The sequence below is a fragment of the Artemia sp. Qi Xiang Cuo genome, chromosome 11 (assembly GCF_049724085.1).
Source record: "Artemia sp. Qi Xiang Cuo chromosome 11, ASM4972408v1, whole genome shotgun sequence".
NCBI lineage: Eukaryota > Metazoa > Arthropoda > Branchiopoda > Anostraca > Artemiidae > Artemia > Artemia sp. Qi Xiang Cuo.
This window is the reverse complement of record NC_142804.1, coordinates 4,934,391-4,951,346: the sequence shown is the minus strand read 5'-3', so window position 1 is coordinate 4,951,346 and position 16,956 is coordinate 4,934,391. Positions and strand designations below refer to the sequence as shown.

At 38.6% G+C, this 16,956-nt stretch overlaps 1 protein-coding gene across 2 annotated transcripts in view; it reads right to left on the bottom strand.

The window, feature by feature from the left end:
- Nucleotides 1-525: 525 nt before the first annotated feature.
- Nucleotides 526-16,956, bottom strand: part of AnxB9 (Annexin B9) — a 63,587-nt gene continuing 47,156 nt past the window's right edge. For both annotated transcript variants that reach the window (XM_089097444.1, XM_089097445.1), the window contains exons 5-7: nt 7,539-7,712; nt 3,434-3,615; nt 526-667 (exon numbers count right to left, since the gene is read on the bottom strand). In XM_089097444.1, coding sequence (XP_088953570.1) covers nt 620-667; nt 3,434-3,615; nt 7,539-7,712 — 404 coding nt within the window. In that variant the 3' untranslated portion in view covers nt 526-619. The remainder of the gene's footprint in view (nt 668-3,433; nt 3,616-7,538; nt 7,713-16,956) is intronic.

Sequence of the window (16,956 nt, the reverse complement as noted above, 5' to 3'; positions counted from 1 at the left end):
ACGTGCATCCTTCGGCTGACTACACTCTCCAGAGCCGTAATTAAAAAAAAAAAAAAACATTTTTCGTGTGAATGACGTCATATTCATACGCATTTAAAGAGCAATAAAGATACACGATAGCATTGTAATGACGCCATAAATTATATAAAAGGTGTTGCATGCGGACAAAAACTCTCCCTGGTATAAAATATAACTAAAGGACGACTCGAAAAAAGATTCCAAGTTCCTTCAGGTGAACACGCGTAAAATTTTGAGTAACAAAATTTAAACATCACGAAGGGACCATCAGAATTTTAGAAATGCCTAAGTGGGACATGGCCCAGAATCAGTTGGGAGCCACTGGTTTAAAGTAATATGTTTAAACTAAGTGTCAACGGTCCCTAAATAAAGATTTTGAGAGTTAGAGAAGTGCTACAGTCCTAAGCTTTCCTGCACAGAGAAGAGTGGGTAGTAGGGGCTCCAAAATCAGACTTGTCGGAAAAAGCCCACCGTCAAAAATTTATCCTAAAAATTTACACTATGATATAAAACATTCAAATTTATTCAAAACACCATCCAGCAAATTGTTCTGGAAGAAAAATAGATGAAAATTCGATAGACAATTTTAAAATAAATCTTTTCACAGCAAGGCAAGAAGAAGTCTCTTGAAATCGCCAGAAATTTCGCTCTGAAAAGAAAAGAAAAGTAAAAAGAAGAAAACACATCAACAAATTTAGAAAACAAACTTAGTAGAGATGGCAGTAATCACCACAGAAAGAGCGACATCCATCCTAGATGAGTCAAAATCGAAAGTTAAAAGATGAAACATATCTTTATGATAGTCTATACAATAAAAATATTTTCTACAATTCTAATTGCGTAACTTTTCCAACAATGCTAGAACCCGCAACTGATAATAATAATACGTATCGTCTAAAAAGAATATTTCAAAGCGTGGTAGGGCTTGAAACTAATTATATTGGCGAATATATTTTCTATATTCTAAAAACTCCTTATAGACTTTTCAATCCCTTTCAAAATTAAAAGTTGCCAACGAAAATTTAAACAGAAAAGGCATATAAGAACGTGACTATTTTATAAATTACAACCGTCAATGAACATAGGTGCACACAACTAAAATTTTAGTTTGATTTAGTTTGACATAATTTTTTTTTTGGGGGGGGGGGAGTGAGGGTCTCAGGTATATTTTCAAGACGTAAGTACTTAAACATTTGAATGATTCTGAGAGTCTTTACTCATATTTTCCCAGAATTGGCGGATGGTTCTTTATAAATTACCCCCCCCCCCAGTGTGCTGGTCAGCCGCTGGATACATCAGAATGACTGCGGTTGTCCAAATTAATTATATGACGTCGTTGTAAAATCCTTCCAGACTGAACAAACCACCTCGAATCTTGCACTTAAATTAGCCACATATATCTTGCTTATAGCAGAGCATAATGGATTATTCTGTGCTAAATGAACTGCTTTGAGTCCCTTCCAGAACATCTCAGATTCATTGGGCATAGTCCACATGGCACGTACTGTTTCAAAAGAAGACATGCGCCAAATCGCTCTTTTGTTTATTCCCTTTCGAAATTACTTGATATAATTGATATTAGTATTGATATAAGTATTTAATGTAATTTTAGCATTGATGCTTCGTATTTGACCTAATTTTACATGTTATGTACTAACTTGAAACTGTAGCTGCTCGAAACCAGATGTGTTTAGGGTTTCACGACTATAGACTATTCCACAAAGTCTAAATTTCGTTGTCAATTTCTAGAATAATATTAAACTATTGTGAAATTCAGCTAGAAAATACTTTATGAATTCCTAAGAATGTTGGTTTTTAATCAGATTTAATGCTTTTTCAAGAATATTGATTGATTGATACCTTTATTTTTATTTTTCAACAATTCACATAAAAAAATCAATAGAATTATTAAGAAACTTGAAACACTTGTGTTCAGAACAGTGCGTCACTGAATTACAATGCATGCTGGTAGCCTAATATTCCTTAAAGTTTTCTAGCACAACGAATTATCATTCTTCTTAAAGATGAACGTAAATCTCAAAAACATCCGAAAATTTGTGGAAAGATCTACTGTTTAGGAACAAAAGTTACGCAGAAGGGATTTTAGGCATCCAAAATATAACAAAAACATTTTCAATGTGAGTGAGATAATGCGTGATGTATAAAAACAAAACTTTTTGATAAAGCAAATCTATTAAAGCACATTAATACTATGAGTGGCAACCGTGATTCTACTACTTCAAGGATCAGGACACACCTATACTCTAATTGGCTAAGTTAGCCTAACATGGCTATCAAATCTAAAATGAGACTTCGTTTAGACTTGCCAAACCAATCCCAAGATAAATGGTCAGTAAGGCTTCACTCGGGTGGTAGGCCAGGCTTTAAAACTGACTACATTATTATTTCATTACTCTAGCCTTCTGTCTGAATAAAAGAGATTCCCATTTCACTGAGAGATTTCATCAAGTGCCCAACCTTAGAAAGGTGCAACATGGTTTCAATGCGAAACGTCATTACTCGGAAGTTAAAACAAAGAACCTCCTTACCCTGACAATATAGTTTTAGCTTTATTTTTTTTTTTTTTTCAATTCTTCAGTAGGAAGAATTCTTCAGTAAAGTGCAAGAAGTTATCGTTGGAGTTGAACACATATATTTTATTTTCTTCTTTTTTCTTATAATCTTTGTTCTTCAAATTTTTGGGTTTTTCGTGTTATGAAGAACATGGTATGTTCTTCATATTATTCTCAAAATGAGGAATCCTCCTCCAAAAGAGGAGCCCGTATGTTTTTAATATTTTTCTCAAAAAGGTGAGAGCCTGACGACCGTCTAACCGTCCCCAATACCAACAATTCGAATTCGTTAGCACTATTTCGTTTTTTTCTTTGTAGAAATTAAATCAGGTTAATGCATTAACTAAATTCGTTCGAAAAATCCATCCAATTCATTCAGTACGTTAAATTAGAGTCTGCCCAGGATCAAATACCCAGTAGTCTGAAACTTAAATATTGATATTATAAAGTCAGATCAGAGCATCGGTATTTTTCAGTAGCACCAACATATCGAATATTACGCAATGTAAGTTTTCGTTAAGCGGTTAGTAAAGATACAGATGTAAAACACGAATTTACTTTTTTACTTTTTTTACCTAAAAAAACTAGATGATCCTTTTTCAGTTGTATTTTTTACATTGATTTAAGCTGTTTTTTCTTCTTCTTTTTCCAGAAAATCTAAACGAATTAATGGACAAAAATTCCACCCTAAATTGTCTAGGTGTTACCTGAGATTGTCTCTCCAACATTTATTTTGATAATTGGATTTATTCTTCCCAAAATTGAAACGTATTTCACTAAGAAAAAACGTTCTGTAAGAAGTGCAATTAAAATATTTGAATAAATTTCCTAAATTAGCTTACCGCAAGGGCATCCTCTAAGCTTGTTTCATACTTCTTCTGGAATTCCTGCTTAATGTCGGCGAGATCAATTTCAGACCGGCTAACAATTATTCTTGTCATGGGTTTCTCGCTAGTGCCGAATCCTGCCATTGTACTTTGAAGTCGCTTCGCATAATATTTCTGTTCATTTTTTGCACAGCTCACTGCAAAAAGAACAACCACTGGTGATTATACTGCAATGCAGGGATGTGTTCAGAAATTGAAGTTAGGGAAGGGGAGGGACTGAAACAAAATATCCGTTAGGGAAAAGGGGTTAATTTTGCCTCTTTTGTACTTGCTTTCGTGTAAAAAAAAAAGGTTATATGCGTTAAAACAAATAAGTTTTTCACTTTTTCAGAAGTGACAGAAATAAAAATAGACTATTCTAATTAAATACAAAATCTATTTTATGTAGCATCGTAAGATACTAATGGAAAGGGGGGGAGGTAGTACCATGGGTGCGGACTTACAAACATTCTTAGCGAATATTATGTATGTCAACAAAGTCGGCTTTGGGTAATCAACATTTTAGTTGAAGCTGTCTATTGTGTCAGAAAATAGGAGATGGTGTAGCATTAGCGCTGAATGGCTGCTTGCCTCCCATTCTTAGTTTAGCTTATTAGTGCTATTGTTCCCAGTTTGTTACCCTGATAATGTAAGTAATCAAAGATTATTATCCTTTGGCTTTGTTTAGTGTGTTGATCAAGACCGTATCCAGGGAGGAGGGGTACTGGGTTTGAACCCTGCCCCAAAATTTTTATCGACTCGTAAAAATGCATATAAACAAATTTTCGAAGGGTTTTTAACATTTTACGAACTTTGTTCTTTTCGACACTTGAGACCCCCTCTAATTTCTGCGTATTCTCTACACTCTATGGCGATTTAGATTCGATTCCTAAAAAAGCTATTAGATAGCAATACTGAAATGATGCCAGAAAACAGTAGCAGGTGTACACGCAGACCCCGACCTGCCAAATTCAGTTGTCAACGCCAGGAAGAAAAGTAAATTAATGCCTATTACATAGCACTGTCGTAATGGTGCCGGAAAACAGTAGCAGGTGAACACGAAGACCCCGTGTTGCCAAATTCAGTTGTTAACGCCAGGAAGAACAGCAAATTAATGCATGTTAGTTAGCACTGCCGCAATGGTGCCGGAAAACAGTAGCAGGTGTACACGAAGACCCCGTGCTACAAAATTCAGTTGTTAACGTCAGGAAGAAAAGCAAATTAACGCATGTTAGATAGAACTGCCGCAATGGTGCCGGAAAACAGTAGCAGGTGTACACGAAGACCCCGTGCTGCCAAATTCAGTTGTTAACGCCAGGAAGAAAAACAAATTAATGCATGTTAGATAGCACTACCGCAATGGTGCCGGAAAACAGTAGCAGGTGAACACGAAGACCCCGTGCTGCCAAATTCAGTAGTTAACGCCAGGAAGAAAAGCAAATTAATGCATGTTAGATAGCACTGCCGCAATGGTGCCGGAAAACAGTAGCAGGTGTACACGAAGACCCCGTGATGCCAAAATTCAGTTGTTACCGCTAAGAAGAAAAGCAAATTAACGCCATTTGATAGCAATGCTGTAATGGTGCCGGAAAACAGTAGCAGGTGTTCACGCAGACCCCGTGCTGCAAAATTCAGTTGTTAACGACAGGAAGAAAAGCAAATTAATGCCAATGAGATAGCACAGCCATAATGATGCCAGAAAACAGTAGCAGATGTACACGCAGACCCCGGCCTGCCAAATTCAGTTACTAACGCCAGGGACAAAAGTAAATTAATGCATATTAGATAGCACTGCCATAATGGTGCCAGAAAACAGTAGCAGGTGTACACACAGACTCCGTGCTGCCAGTTTCAGTTGTTAACGCCAGGAAGAAAAGCAAATTAATGCTAGTACCTTGCAGAACTAACCGGCTTAAAGATTCAGGCGTGTTGTTTTACCAGTGCCTTTAACCTCTAGGACTAGGTTTGTAAAAGATAGCACCAATTCGTTACGGATTTTTTTTTTTTTGTCGAAGACTACGAACGCTGTTCTGAAATAAATCATTTAGTTACGATTAAGCGGCAAATTGAAACTCTGAGTCTGAGAAGTAACTCGAAATCATCCCTAAGAGAAATATGACTTATCTATTAAGGAATAAAATTTATTCGCTCCCTAACTTCACTACAATCACAAAGTGCATTCCAAAAAACCGTAGGTATTAATAAGGTAGAAAATTTTGTTTAGTGTAGGTGAGAATTCTCAGGAAAGCACCAGTTGAGGCCAATTACAAACACATATTACTAATTTATGATTCTCTGGTTAAGAATAAATAGTGGCGTCAATTCCCGATAATTCAGGAGGGGGGGAGGGGGGAGCAACATTCATTTTTCAGAATTTAAGGGGGGGACAAATTTGTCTTTTTTTCAATGAAAATACCAAGAAAAGAAATTTTGCGATGAAAATGCTTCCCAAAAAAGGTATTTTTTCAAATCTATGGGGCCAAAGAATCTAAGGGGCACGTGCCCTCCTGTCCCGTCCCCCAATTGACGCCACCAATAATGAAGTTGATGGATGGCTTACATGTCATCCAAGATAAAAACTTGTTCAAAGGTCACTTGCGTTTCAAGTTAATATGGTTTGTCAAACCGTCACGGTAATGATGACAAGTAAAGAGTGACCTTTGTCAACAAAATTTTAAACTCTTAAAAAACAGAAATCCGGTAATAATATGTTTTACTGTGAATGTCAAAAATCTGGTTAATGTCGACATTCACCGGTAAAATGTCCGAAATTCCTTTTTCTGTGCTTGGATTCAATTACCTTCACGAATCAGCTTTTTAAGTCTTATGCAAGCTTTGATGGTAAAAGTTAAAGTTAGGTTATGATGGGTTAGGTTAAATTAGGTTATAAATTTCAGAAATGGGATAAAAACCTAGTCTAACATAATATAACCTAACCTGTCACCATCAAATCTTGCATGAAGCTGAAAAAGTTAAGTGGCAACGCTGATTAAATCCAAAGGAAGAAAGGTATTTCGGACATTCACCGCTGAATGTCGACATTCATTAATTTTGGACATTCACAGTAACATATACATCACAAGAATCAAAATTCTTATTCAGATTCCAAATATCAAAATACACGAATCTTAAATTTAACTTATGTCACCTAATCAGCATATTAAAATTAGCCTGATTTAAAAAAACAGGAAGACCTTCCCAAAATTAGTTATAATCTGGACGAAAATTGAAACCTTTCTGACATGTCTCGGAATTGAAGAGCAATAGTTTCAAGATCCTATATACAAAACAGGAAATTCTAGATTTTTTTCGAAATTCCACGAAATTTCCAGGCAACCAAATAGTAAGGAGAAGCGTGTGCCACATGCTTTAATCTGGCCTTTTCAAACGAACGGATGGTCAAAGGAACTTGGAGAAGGCCTTTAAATCGCAAATTAAAACATTCAAGTGCCTTTTTATTAGCAGAAATCAATTGGAAGACAGCTCGTCACTCATTCAATGCCTCATGTGTCAATCCTATATATATGGCATCAGTTCGGTATTTCAAGATGGCCATGTACATATAGACATGCTGTACTTCTTTTGACTTTCTTTTGACTTGGTGATTATTAATCAGAGGTCGTTGATCCACCAATTATTCTACCCTGACTTTAAACAGGTGCAAACCGTTATGAAAAAAGTGGGATAGCAGAGTAGCAATGCTGCTTGGCAGTTTTCAAATTTGTTGGCAGATTTTGTCTGATAATATCATTTCTATACACAAAAATGCTTTTTGCTCAAAGAAAAGCTGTCGAAACAAGTTGCGCTGCTAAAGTATCGGCAGCTTTTGGAATTCTGTCAAATTCTGCTACTGGCAGCTTTGAAACACTGGTAGCTTTGAGTGCAAACACGACATTCAGTAACAAGAAGAAACATCTTTCACCAATGTGGGGCGATATTCAGCTGTCACAGTGAATTTCGACACCTGTCAGAATGCAACTACAGAATGTCAGAATGTCGAAATTTCCTGTCAGAATGTAAACTTGTCAGAATCCAACTACATTTTTAAAGCAGAACAAGGCAACAGACTTGATTTACTTACAGATGGCAACGAGGGCTTTTTCCATAGAGCCTGAAAACTCTTTTTCAATCGCTTTCTTCAAAGAATTACCAGTGAGGGATTTATAAACCTTCTGAACTTCATGGAGATGGGCATAACTGCTTCGACACATAATCTTAATAAACTCAGACTCATCAGTTCCCCAAGCTCCTTCTCCTGAAAAAAAAATAAGTGAAAACAAAGTAAAAATACAGAATTTAACAATTTTTTCCAGTCCAACGGAAAAAAAGCGAGGAAAAAGTACAACATAATTAGTAGCGAAGGTGAACAACACAGCTGGTTATCGGTTAAAAAACTGTAAAAAAAAACTCTCATTTAGGGTTCGTGGGGTTTCAACCCTCCTCTCTTCAATTTGTGAAAAATTACATAGAAACAAGCGTTTTTAAGTTATCTGATAAAAAAAAAGATAATCTCCATAGTTGACATCCCCCTCCAATAATAAACACACTCCGAAAAAAAACAACGCATGAAAAATGCTCCGCAGTATGTGGCCAAAATTATCATTGGCCTTTTTCATCATCCGTTCAAGCCGAGTGGTTAGCGCACTGGACTTGAAATCCTAAGAAAAGGCGTTCGAGTCCTGGTGTCACTGATTATTTGGTTTGAAACGGGGGTCAATGGTGTGACTCTGTAAGCTCAGCCAGAGTTGACGCAGTTCTAAATGGTTACCTGGAGAAATCTGGGGGGAAATTACAGGAAGCGTCGGATGATTTGCCCCCAACTACGCATTGCACTCCCGGCCGAAAGCAGTGAATCATGAAGATCGGTAGCTGCGCAACGCTAACCATTGATCAGAATGCGAAAAAGTTTAAGTCTTTTAAAGTTTTTTCATCGGATTTTTCATCAAACTGATTTTTAGCTGCAGCATATTGAAGTCGGGTTAATAGTACTTTGTGACTGTCTGTTTCAGGTAGTCCGCGGATATCCGAGTTTCTGTAATAAACGAATCCGAGACTTCCTTGCTAAGGGGCGTCGATGGGGACGGAGTGTAAATTTTCCCATTTGGTATTTTCATTGAAAAATACCTGTTCGCTATTCCCCTTGAAGAAATCGGAAAATGACGAAATTGTCCCCCTTCCTCCTAGATTCCAAAAAAACGTTTTGACCTCCCCCCTCTTAAGATTTATGAATTGATACCGTTGTGGACAATGGAAATTAGTCCCTGTTCCCAAGCTTCCTGTGTTATTCTATTTTGCTTTTCTTCACCTTCAGCTTGCTCTAGTTATATTCAGCTTAAAACCTTGAGGATCGTTACATAGCTTCTCGAATAGGTTGGACGAAACACTTAAAAATTTTCCGTTTGAAGTAGTTTCAAATTTGACTTCCAGATTTTTAAACCTCAACGGTCAAAGTAAAAACTAGGTTAAAAAAGGTAAAAAAAAAGTCAAATTAAGCAACGACGAAAGTTTCAGACTACGGTTTCTATTTGATCTGAGGAAGACTATCCCCTCTAATAATAGTGAGAGACACCAAAAGATTGATCCTCTTTGACATTAGAAATCGCTTTTACTCTTAATTGTTGTAATAATGATCTAAAAGATTCAACACTCTACGAGGCTTATACACAAATTGCGCAGAACAAATTTACATTTTTAGCATGGGTCAGCGAATTAATAGTTCGAAGTGTGAATTTTTAGCGTTTAACTGTAGTTATCCAGGTTCTCTTTCTATCGGTACTTCTGCTATTTCTTGCGTTGACACATTTTTGTATCTGGGAACACGGTTCGCTGGTACGTTAGGTCAGACAAGAGAGGCAATATGTTATCAAATAGTGGAAAGTTTCCGGTCTAGTTATGGTTCGATTGTACCAAATCAAGGTAGATTTATCCGAAAAGATCTTGGAAAGATTTTCTCGTCTTGTTTTGCACCCCACGTTTGTCGGAAGTACTCCTCCTCCTGACAGGAAGAGATATATCGCGTGTTAGAAAAAATTACTTAAAGTTTTGTAAATAATTCCTATATCTTTTTTCTAGGCACAGTAATTCAAAAATAATTCAGAATTTATTTCAAAGGGCCTTGGGCACATATTGCTTAGACACAATTGTTCCAGGCAACTGTGGCTCAGCAATATGTGCCCAAGGTCCTTTGTGAAGGTGTTGTAACATGCATTCGAAAAAAAATTAAAGAAATTTCAGATTGTAGTTCGTGTAGGCTAATTACTGTTTGTTCGATAATTAGCAAACTTCTTGAAAAAGTCCTTTTCCCGCTAATTAATGTGCGTTGCAATTTCGGCGATAACCAGTTTGGTTTCAGAAGTGGCATTGGAGTTCAAAATGCACATGTTGTTTTATTTGATATTATTTTTGGGCACCGTTTGGCAAAGAAAAGTCTGTTTGTGTGTGCCTAGGATATTTCCAAGGCCTTTGACTCTGTCCTTCATTCTCAGGCTATTCTTGCTCTCCTTCAGAATGGTGTCAACCCTTTTATTTGTTCTTGCTTGTGGTACTGGTATCAAAATTCTCATGCTTAGGTGCGTTCTGGCATCCATCTTACCGATTATATTGTAGTAAAGAGAGGGGTCAAACAAGGTTTGGTTATTAGTCCAGCTTTATTTAATAATGAAATCCGAACAGCAACTAGAAATATACCCCCGTTCCTGATCGACCGGTTCATTGATATTAGCCATCCATCTTATGCCAATGATATAGTTCTGATAGCTAAAGACTTTGATTTACTTCTAACTGCCGTTAATGTTGTCCATTCTAGTCTGTCAGATACAGATCTCTCCTTGGAGGCTCCTAAAACCTAATTTATGGTATTTAATCCAAAATCTGCAGCGAGTGAGTCTTTTCTAGTCGGTTCATCCTCAATCGAAAGTACGGATATGTTAAATTATATGGGATTACCTTCTGGTACGTCTATGAAGAATACCCGAACTCTTATTATTCAAACTATCAAGGAAAAGGCCAAGACAGATAGTCCGAGTGAGTGAGAGGCAAATCTGGGATAAGCCCTTTTTAGGATTGTATAAAATGATATCATTTCATTTTTTGATGGATAAGTCTATCTATCATATGTCCATAGGTCATTCTTAAGGCAGAACTAAGGTAGATAGTCATAGAAGTGGATTAGGCATTGGGTGGAGGCATTTAGCTTCAAACGAGGTAGTCTTATTACTAGCTACTAGCTGAAGCAGTAAAAGTTACAGTTTGTCTGTGTTCCATTGCATATCACTTGAATGCTATCTACCATACGTCATTCTTAGGCCAAATAGTCATAGAAGTGGATTAGGCATTGGGTGGAGGCATTTAGTTTGAAACGAGGTAGTCTTATTACTAATTACTAGCTGAAGCAGGAAAAGTTACAGTTTGTCTGTGTTCCATTGCATATCGCTTGAATGTTATCTATCATCCGTCCATACGTAATTCCTAAGGCAGAACTAAGGTAGATAGTCATAGAAATGGATTAGGAATTGGGTGGAGACATTTAGTTTCAAACGAGGTAGTCTTATTACTAATTACTAGCTGAAGCAGTAAAAGTTACAGTTTGTCTGTGTTCCATTGCATATCGCTTGAATGCTATCTATCATCCGTCCATACGTAATTCCTAGGGCAGAACTAAGGTAGATAGTCATAGAAGTGAATTAGGCATTGGGTGGAGACATTTAGTTTCAAACGAGGTAGTCTTATTACTAGTTACTAGCTGAAGCAGTAAGTTGGCCTGTATTCCATTGCATATCGCTTGAATTCTATCTATCATCCGTCCATACGTAATTCCTAGGGCAGAACTAAGGTAGATAGTCATAGAAGTGGATTAGGCATTTGGTGGAGACATTTAGTTTGAAACGAGGTAGTCGTATTACTAATTACTAGCTGACGCAGTAAAAGTTACAGTTTGTCTGTGTTCCATTGCATATCGCTTGAATGCTATCTATCATCCGTCCATGCGTCATTCCTAGGGCGGAACTAAGGTAGATAGTCATAAAGTGGATTAGGCATTGGGTGGAGGCATTTAGTTTGAAACGAGGTAGTCTTATTACTAATTACTAGCTGAAGCAGTAAAATATGCAGTTGGTCTGTGTTCCATTGCATATCGCTTGAATGCTATCTATCATCCGTCCATACGTCATTCCTAGGGCAGAACTAAGGTAGATAGTGATAGAAGTGGATTAGGCATTGGGTGGAGGCATTTAGTTTGAAACGAGGTAGTCGTATTACTAATTACTAGCTGACGCAGTAAAAGTTACAGTTGGTCTGTGTTCCATTGCATATCGCTTGAATGCTATCTATCATCCGTCCATACGTAATTCCTAGGGCAGAACTAAGGTAGATAGTCACAGAAGTGGATTAGGCATTGGGTGGAGGCATTTAGTTTGAAACGAGGTAGTCTGGCATTTAGTTTGAAACGAGGTAGTCTTATTACTAATTACTAGCTGAAGCAGTAAAAGTTACAGTGTGTCTGTGTTCCATTGCATATCATTTGAATGCTATCTATCATCCGTCCATACGTAATTCCTAGGGCAGAACTAAGGTAGATAGTTATAGAAAAGGATTAGGCATTGGGTGGAGGCATTTAGTTTCAAACGAAGTAGTCTTATTACTAATTGCTAGCTGAAGCAGTAAAAGTTAAAGTTTGTCTGTGTTCCATTGCATATCGCTTGAATGCTATCTATCATCCGTCCATACGTCATTCCTAGGGCAGAACTAAGGCAGATAGTCATAGAAAAGGATTAGGCATTGGGTGGAGGCATTTAGTTTCAAACGAGGTAGTCTTATTACTAGCTACTAGCTGAAGAAGTAAAAGTTACAGTTTGTCTGTGGTCCATTGCATATAAATAAAATAAATAAATGCATTTATTACCCATCAATAAAAAACAGATGGACCACAAAAAAAGAAAAGAAAAAACCAAAAAACAATAATTCTTATGAAAAAAACAAAAAAAAAAAAAAAAAAACCAAACACAACAACCAACAGCTTATGCCAACTACTGCGGGAGAATCATATCCCAGGGATGGGCCTTAAGTGTCAAATTATATCGAGTATTCTGCGCTAGGATAGCTTCTTCAGGATTCATGATGACGTACCGATGCGAAACATATCGATTGCTTGTCCATGGTGGTAAACGCAACAAAAACTTTGCATACTTGTAGTACACTGAACGCAATTTCAGTCTATCTGTAGCCGTAAATATACGCCAGAATGGGCTGAGGTACAAATAATGGGGCAAAACCATAGCATTGTACACCCAGGCCAGCAGACGACGGTCAAACTTCCGCTTATTTGCCACAATACGGCTATACGTAAATGAAACCCGCTTCTGAAAATGAGAAAGCAGTAACCGCCGCGTCTCTAGTATTGACCGTCCAATAGGAAGGCCCAGATATACAATGCCACCGGCGAGCCCAACAGTAGAAACACCAAGTGTGATGCTTCGACCAGCATCAGATTTCGAATTAAACAGCAGTACCTCAGACTTGTCGGCATTAAACTGAAGTCCAATCTGAGCATACTCTTGTTGTAGTCGAGTAAAATTATCTTCTAGTCCTTGCAGAAAGCGGCTCAGGTTCAGTACATCGTCCGCATAACCAATCAAAGATAAATCAACACCGCGCAGAATGTAAGTCATAAGTGACTTCGATTGCGGCTTTACGATACTGTTATTAAATGCTGTCGGTGACGAAATGGCACCTTGTCTTACCCCCTTCTTTACCGGGAGAAGGGGATTACCACGCGGAGAAACAGCAACATCATTCAACAGGCTAGTGCACTCACTCGCTAGTAAAGGAAGTTTAAGTTCCGCTTTTAGATTTTCATACATGTCAGCCAGTGGGGCTAGAGAGCAGGGATCAACACCGGCCAAACCCATATCCAGTATAATCTCCTCGTGGAGAAGCGAATCAAACGCGCGCCTTACATCATGAGTGGCTAAAGCGATGCTTTCACCGCGGTCTTCTGCGTCAACTAACGTGGATACTAAAGCAGAAAGAGCATGGCCGCATCCGAGGCGAGACTGAAAACCGAACTGATGGGCCTGAACTGTACATTTAGTACGAAGCTCCTCAATAATCAGATTTTCAAATATTTTACAAAAAACAGTTGAAACCGTTATTGGGCGAAAAGACGAACAATCGGAAGGAGGTTTATTTTTCTTTGGGATAGGAGTCAGACATCCAATTGAAAAAGACTCGGGCACAATTCCCAAATTAAATATCATTTGGTAAAGGAGGACCAAATGCTCAATAAACATACCCCCACACAACGACAAATGTTGTGCAGAAATCCCATCATATCCTCTAGACTTTTTTTCTTCAGTTTCCCAATTGCAGAAATAATCAGACTCTTTGTAATAATCGGTCCCGGACTAGATGCATGCTCAAAGAAATCTTGGAGTCTCGCTTTATAACTATTTTGAAGATGGGGATCCGGAGCAGAAAATTCTTTTTTATAATGCTCAATCCATGAAGAAAGTGGTATAAGAGACGGGGTTTGACCTGGCGCTTCTTTCACAAGACTAGACCACAGCTTATTAGGCCGCGACCGAACTTCTTCCGAACAAGACGAAATAATCGAATTCCGATGCAAAGAGAGCTGCTTTGCAAACTGACGTTTCGTATAGATGTACAGTTTTCTCAGCCACCCATCCCGCGGCTTATCTGCTTCAATCCAGACCGAGAGCCAAAATTTAGCAGAAAAGCAAGCATTGCGCAAGTTACTATTAGTTGACCAACCGGGCTCTTCGGTTCCAGATTTTACTCGCCTAATGGGTACCGCCGATTTTTCTGCAAGGGATAGGGCATGAGTAAGTTCACTACAATATAGATTCAGCCGAATTCGAGAATCCCGCATATTCTGTTTTGAACTCCGCATTAATAAATCAAACGGTACGCGAATTTTCGCCAGAATATCATTACACGCATTCTGGAAGAGATCAGATGACGCCCTATCCCAATCACTAATATAAAACACAGATCGCTTTTTAGCAAACGGGATAAAAGAAGGACCGACATCATCAAACCGAGCACTAAAAAACAGAGGAAAATGATCTGACGTAAAACTAGAATCACTAACACCAACTTCCACAATAGTTACAGATCGCGTGTGACAAACATGGTCTAAATTAGATGTGCTACCCGAATTATGGACGTAAGTAAAACTTTTATTCTTCGGCGCAACCAAGTAATCATCATCAAACAGACCGAAGATAATACTTGTACTAACAGAATCACCAGAAGAATTAAGTGAGTCAGTTAGGTCACAATTGAAGTCACCAGTCACGATGCAGCATAAGCCCTGCTATTTTATTTTTCCCAAGCACTTAGATAAACGAGCGACACTAATGGCAAAAAGTCTCTCAGAACGGTCATCGCGATAGTTCGTGGGTAAGTATACATTCAGCACAACCACATTCTGGATTCTAACCGCTAAAAAGTCACTTGCTGAATCAAAGACAGAAGAAGTAAAACATGACTTCACGTAAGTCGCTAGACCACCACATGGCCGGCCATGAGACTGAGAGCGGCGCGCAGCAACCGAGAACACTTTGTGATTAGTTGATAGTTCCAAAAGGCTCAGGCTCAAAGTGTTTGCAAAATGTTCTTGAATACACACTATGTCACACTTCGATAAAAAGTCCTTCAAAAACACAGACCGACTTAACAGATTTCCATTTATATTCCACGAGGCAATCGCATAAGAGGCTAAGGGTCCTCGATTCATTTCTTCGCTGGGGTAGGTCTATTTGAAGGGCACCGAACACTGTAACATGTATGACCTCTTTTTTTACATGTGATACAGAACATATCGTTGTTGCACTTATTGTCCTTACTAGATACGTGGTCAGTGCCACCACAGCGGCCACAGATGGGAGATGCGGCGCAATCTGCCGCCACATGACCGAGTCCATGACAGGAGTAGCAACGTTTCGGTAGGAAATTAAATTCCTCGGCAGGCAGCTTCTCGTAGCCAACGCGGACGGAGTCCGCGAGAAAACGGTCTAGATTCTTTCTGGATTCAAAGTACACCTTGAATACTTTCGAATGTTCGTATTTTCCTATTTCCACTGCTTTTACGGCATTTGGGACAATAGTTTCGACATCCGTGTGGGACATACTATTTGGGAGTCGTTTTAGAACTCCGATGAACAAGCGCTCCTTCAGTGACGCTGTAACCGTGGGTGTCCTAGACCTCATATTTTCCATAATCTTCTCTGCAGTCGCCTTCGACTTGACGTAGAGCTTCCAGTCCTGTTTAGTCTTGCGAAGTTCGCTAATGTCGTCAGAATTTGGACATAAACTATCCACGAAACCCTTACGAGCAATTGGGTTGTCTAGAGTCTCTGGTAGGTCTTTCAGTACAACGGCATAGGATGGCTTAGTACTGACATGAGCATGACCATTATTGATAGAGACACTGTTGATAGAAACTTCAGTAGTTGCAGACATACTCGGAACAGCGTAGCTTTGGGCCGAGACGAAGTTCCGGAACTCTAGGCACAAGTCATTTACTTTGCGCGAAAGAGTCGCTGTAACTTCGCCAGGAATAGAGGGTACTTCATCCGGCTCATATATGACGAACTTCGGTAGCTGGACATTATTCTTATCACAGTAATCCCACACTTTCAGAATGTCCGCAAACGTATCCACTTTCTTCTGCCTATCCGTTTGGCGGGTAGACATCTGTCCCTCGGACCAAATAAACTTCTTTGCTTCATTAATTTTCTCTTCAGGAAAAAATCCGCAACCAGTTTGGATAATGTCAGCAGACGTATTTCCTGTACTCCTTGCCCGTACAGCAAAATTTAAAACCACATTCATGACTAGTCGATCGGGCGGCATCATCGTACGAAATGAAATACAGCTCGGCAACGAAGGAACCTAGGAACAAGGGAAGTGTAAGGACCCCCTCAACTGTTCCCCGCAAGTTACGGGTAACTTAATACCGGCGGGTACAATACGTCGCTTGCGGGAGGTTCCTTCCCCTCTTCTGCTAGTTCCCAGTACACTTCATACCGATAAAGAATCAAAAATGGCACAATATAAAATTGAAACTGTAGATGGCGTGCCAATCTACCCGAGAAAAAAGATGGCGCTGGTGAGAATACCCAGTGAAGAGGGCTTATTCTATCAATTGGAGAAGGTCATACAAATACTAATTGACAAAAAGACTAATTTTAGAGTGTAAACAACAACAAGAAAAGACCTCAAAATAATTCAGAAACTTTTTCCAAGTTACCAGCCAAGATGCAAACTCAGACACAACAGCCTTGAATATACTATAGATGGCGTGAATATATATATGAATGCTATATATATACCTTGAATGCTATCTATCATCCATCCATACGTCATTCCTAGGGCAGAACTAAGGTAGATAGTCATAGAAGTGGATTAGGCATTGGGTGGAGGCATTTAGCTTCAAACGAGGTAGTCTTATTACTAGCTACTAGCTGAAGCAGTAAAAG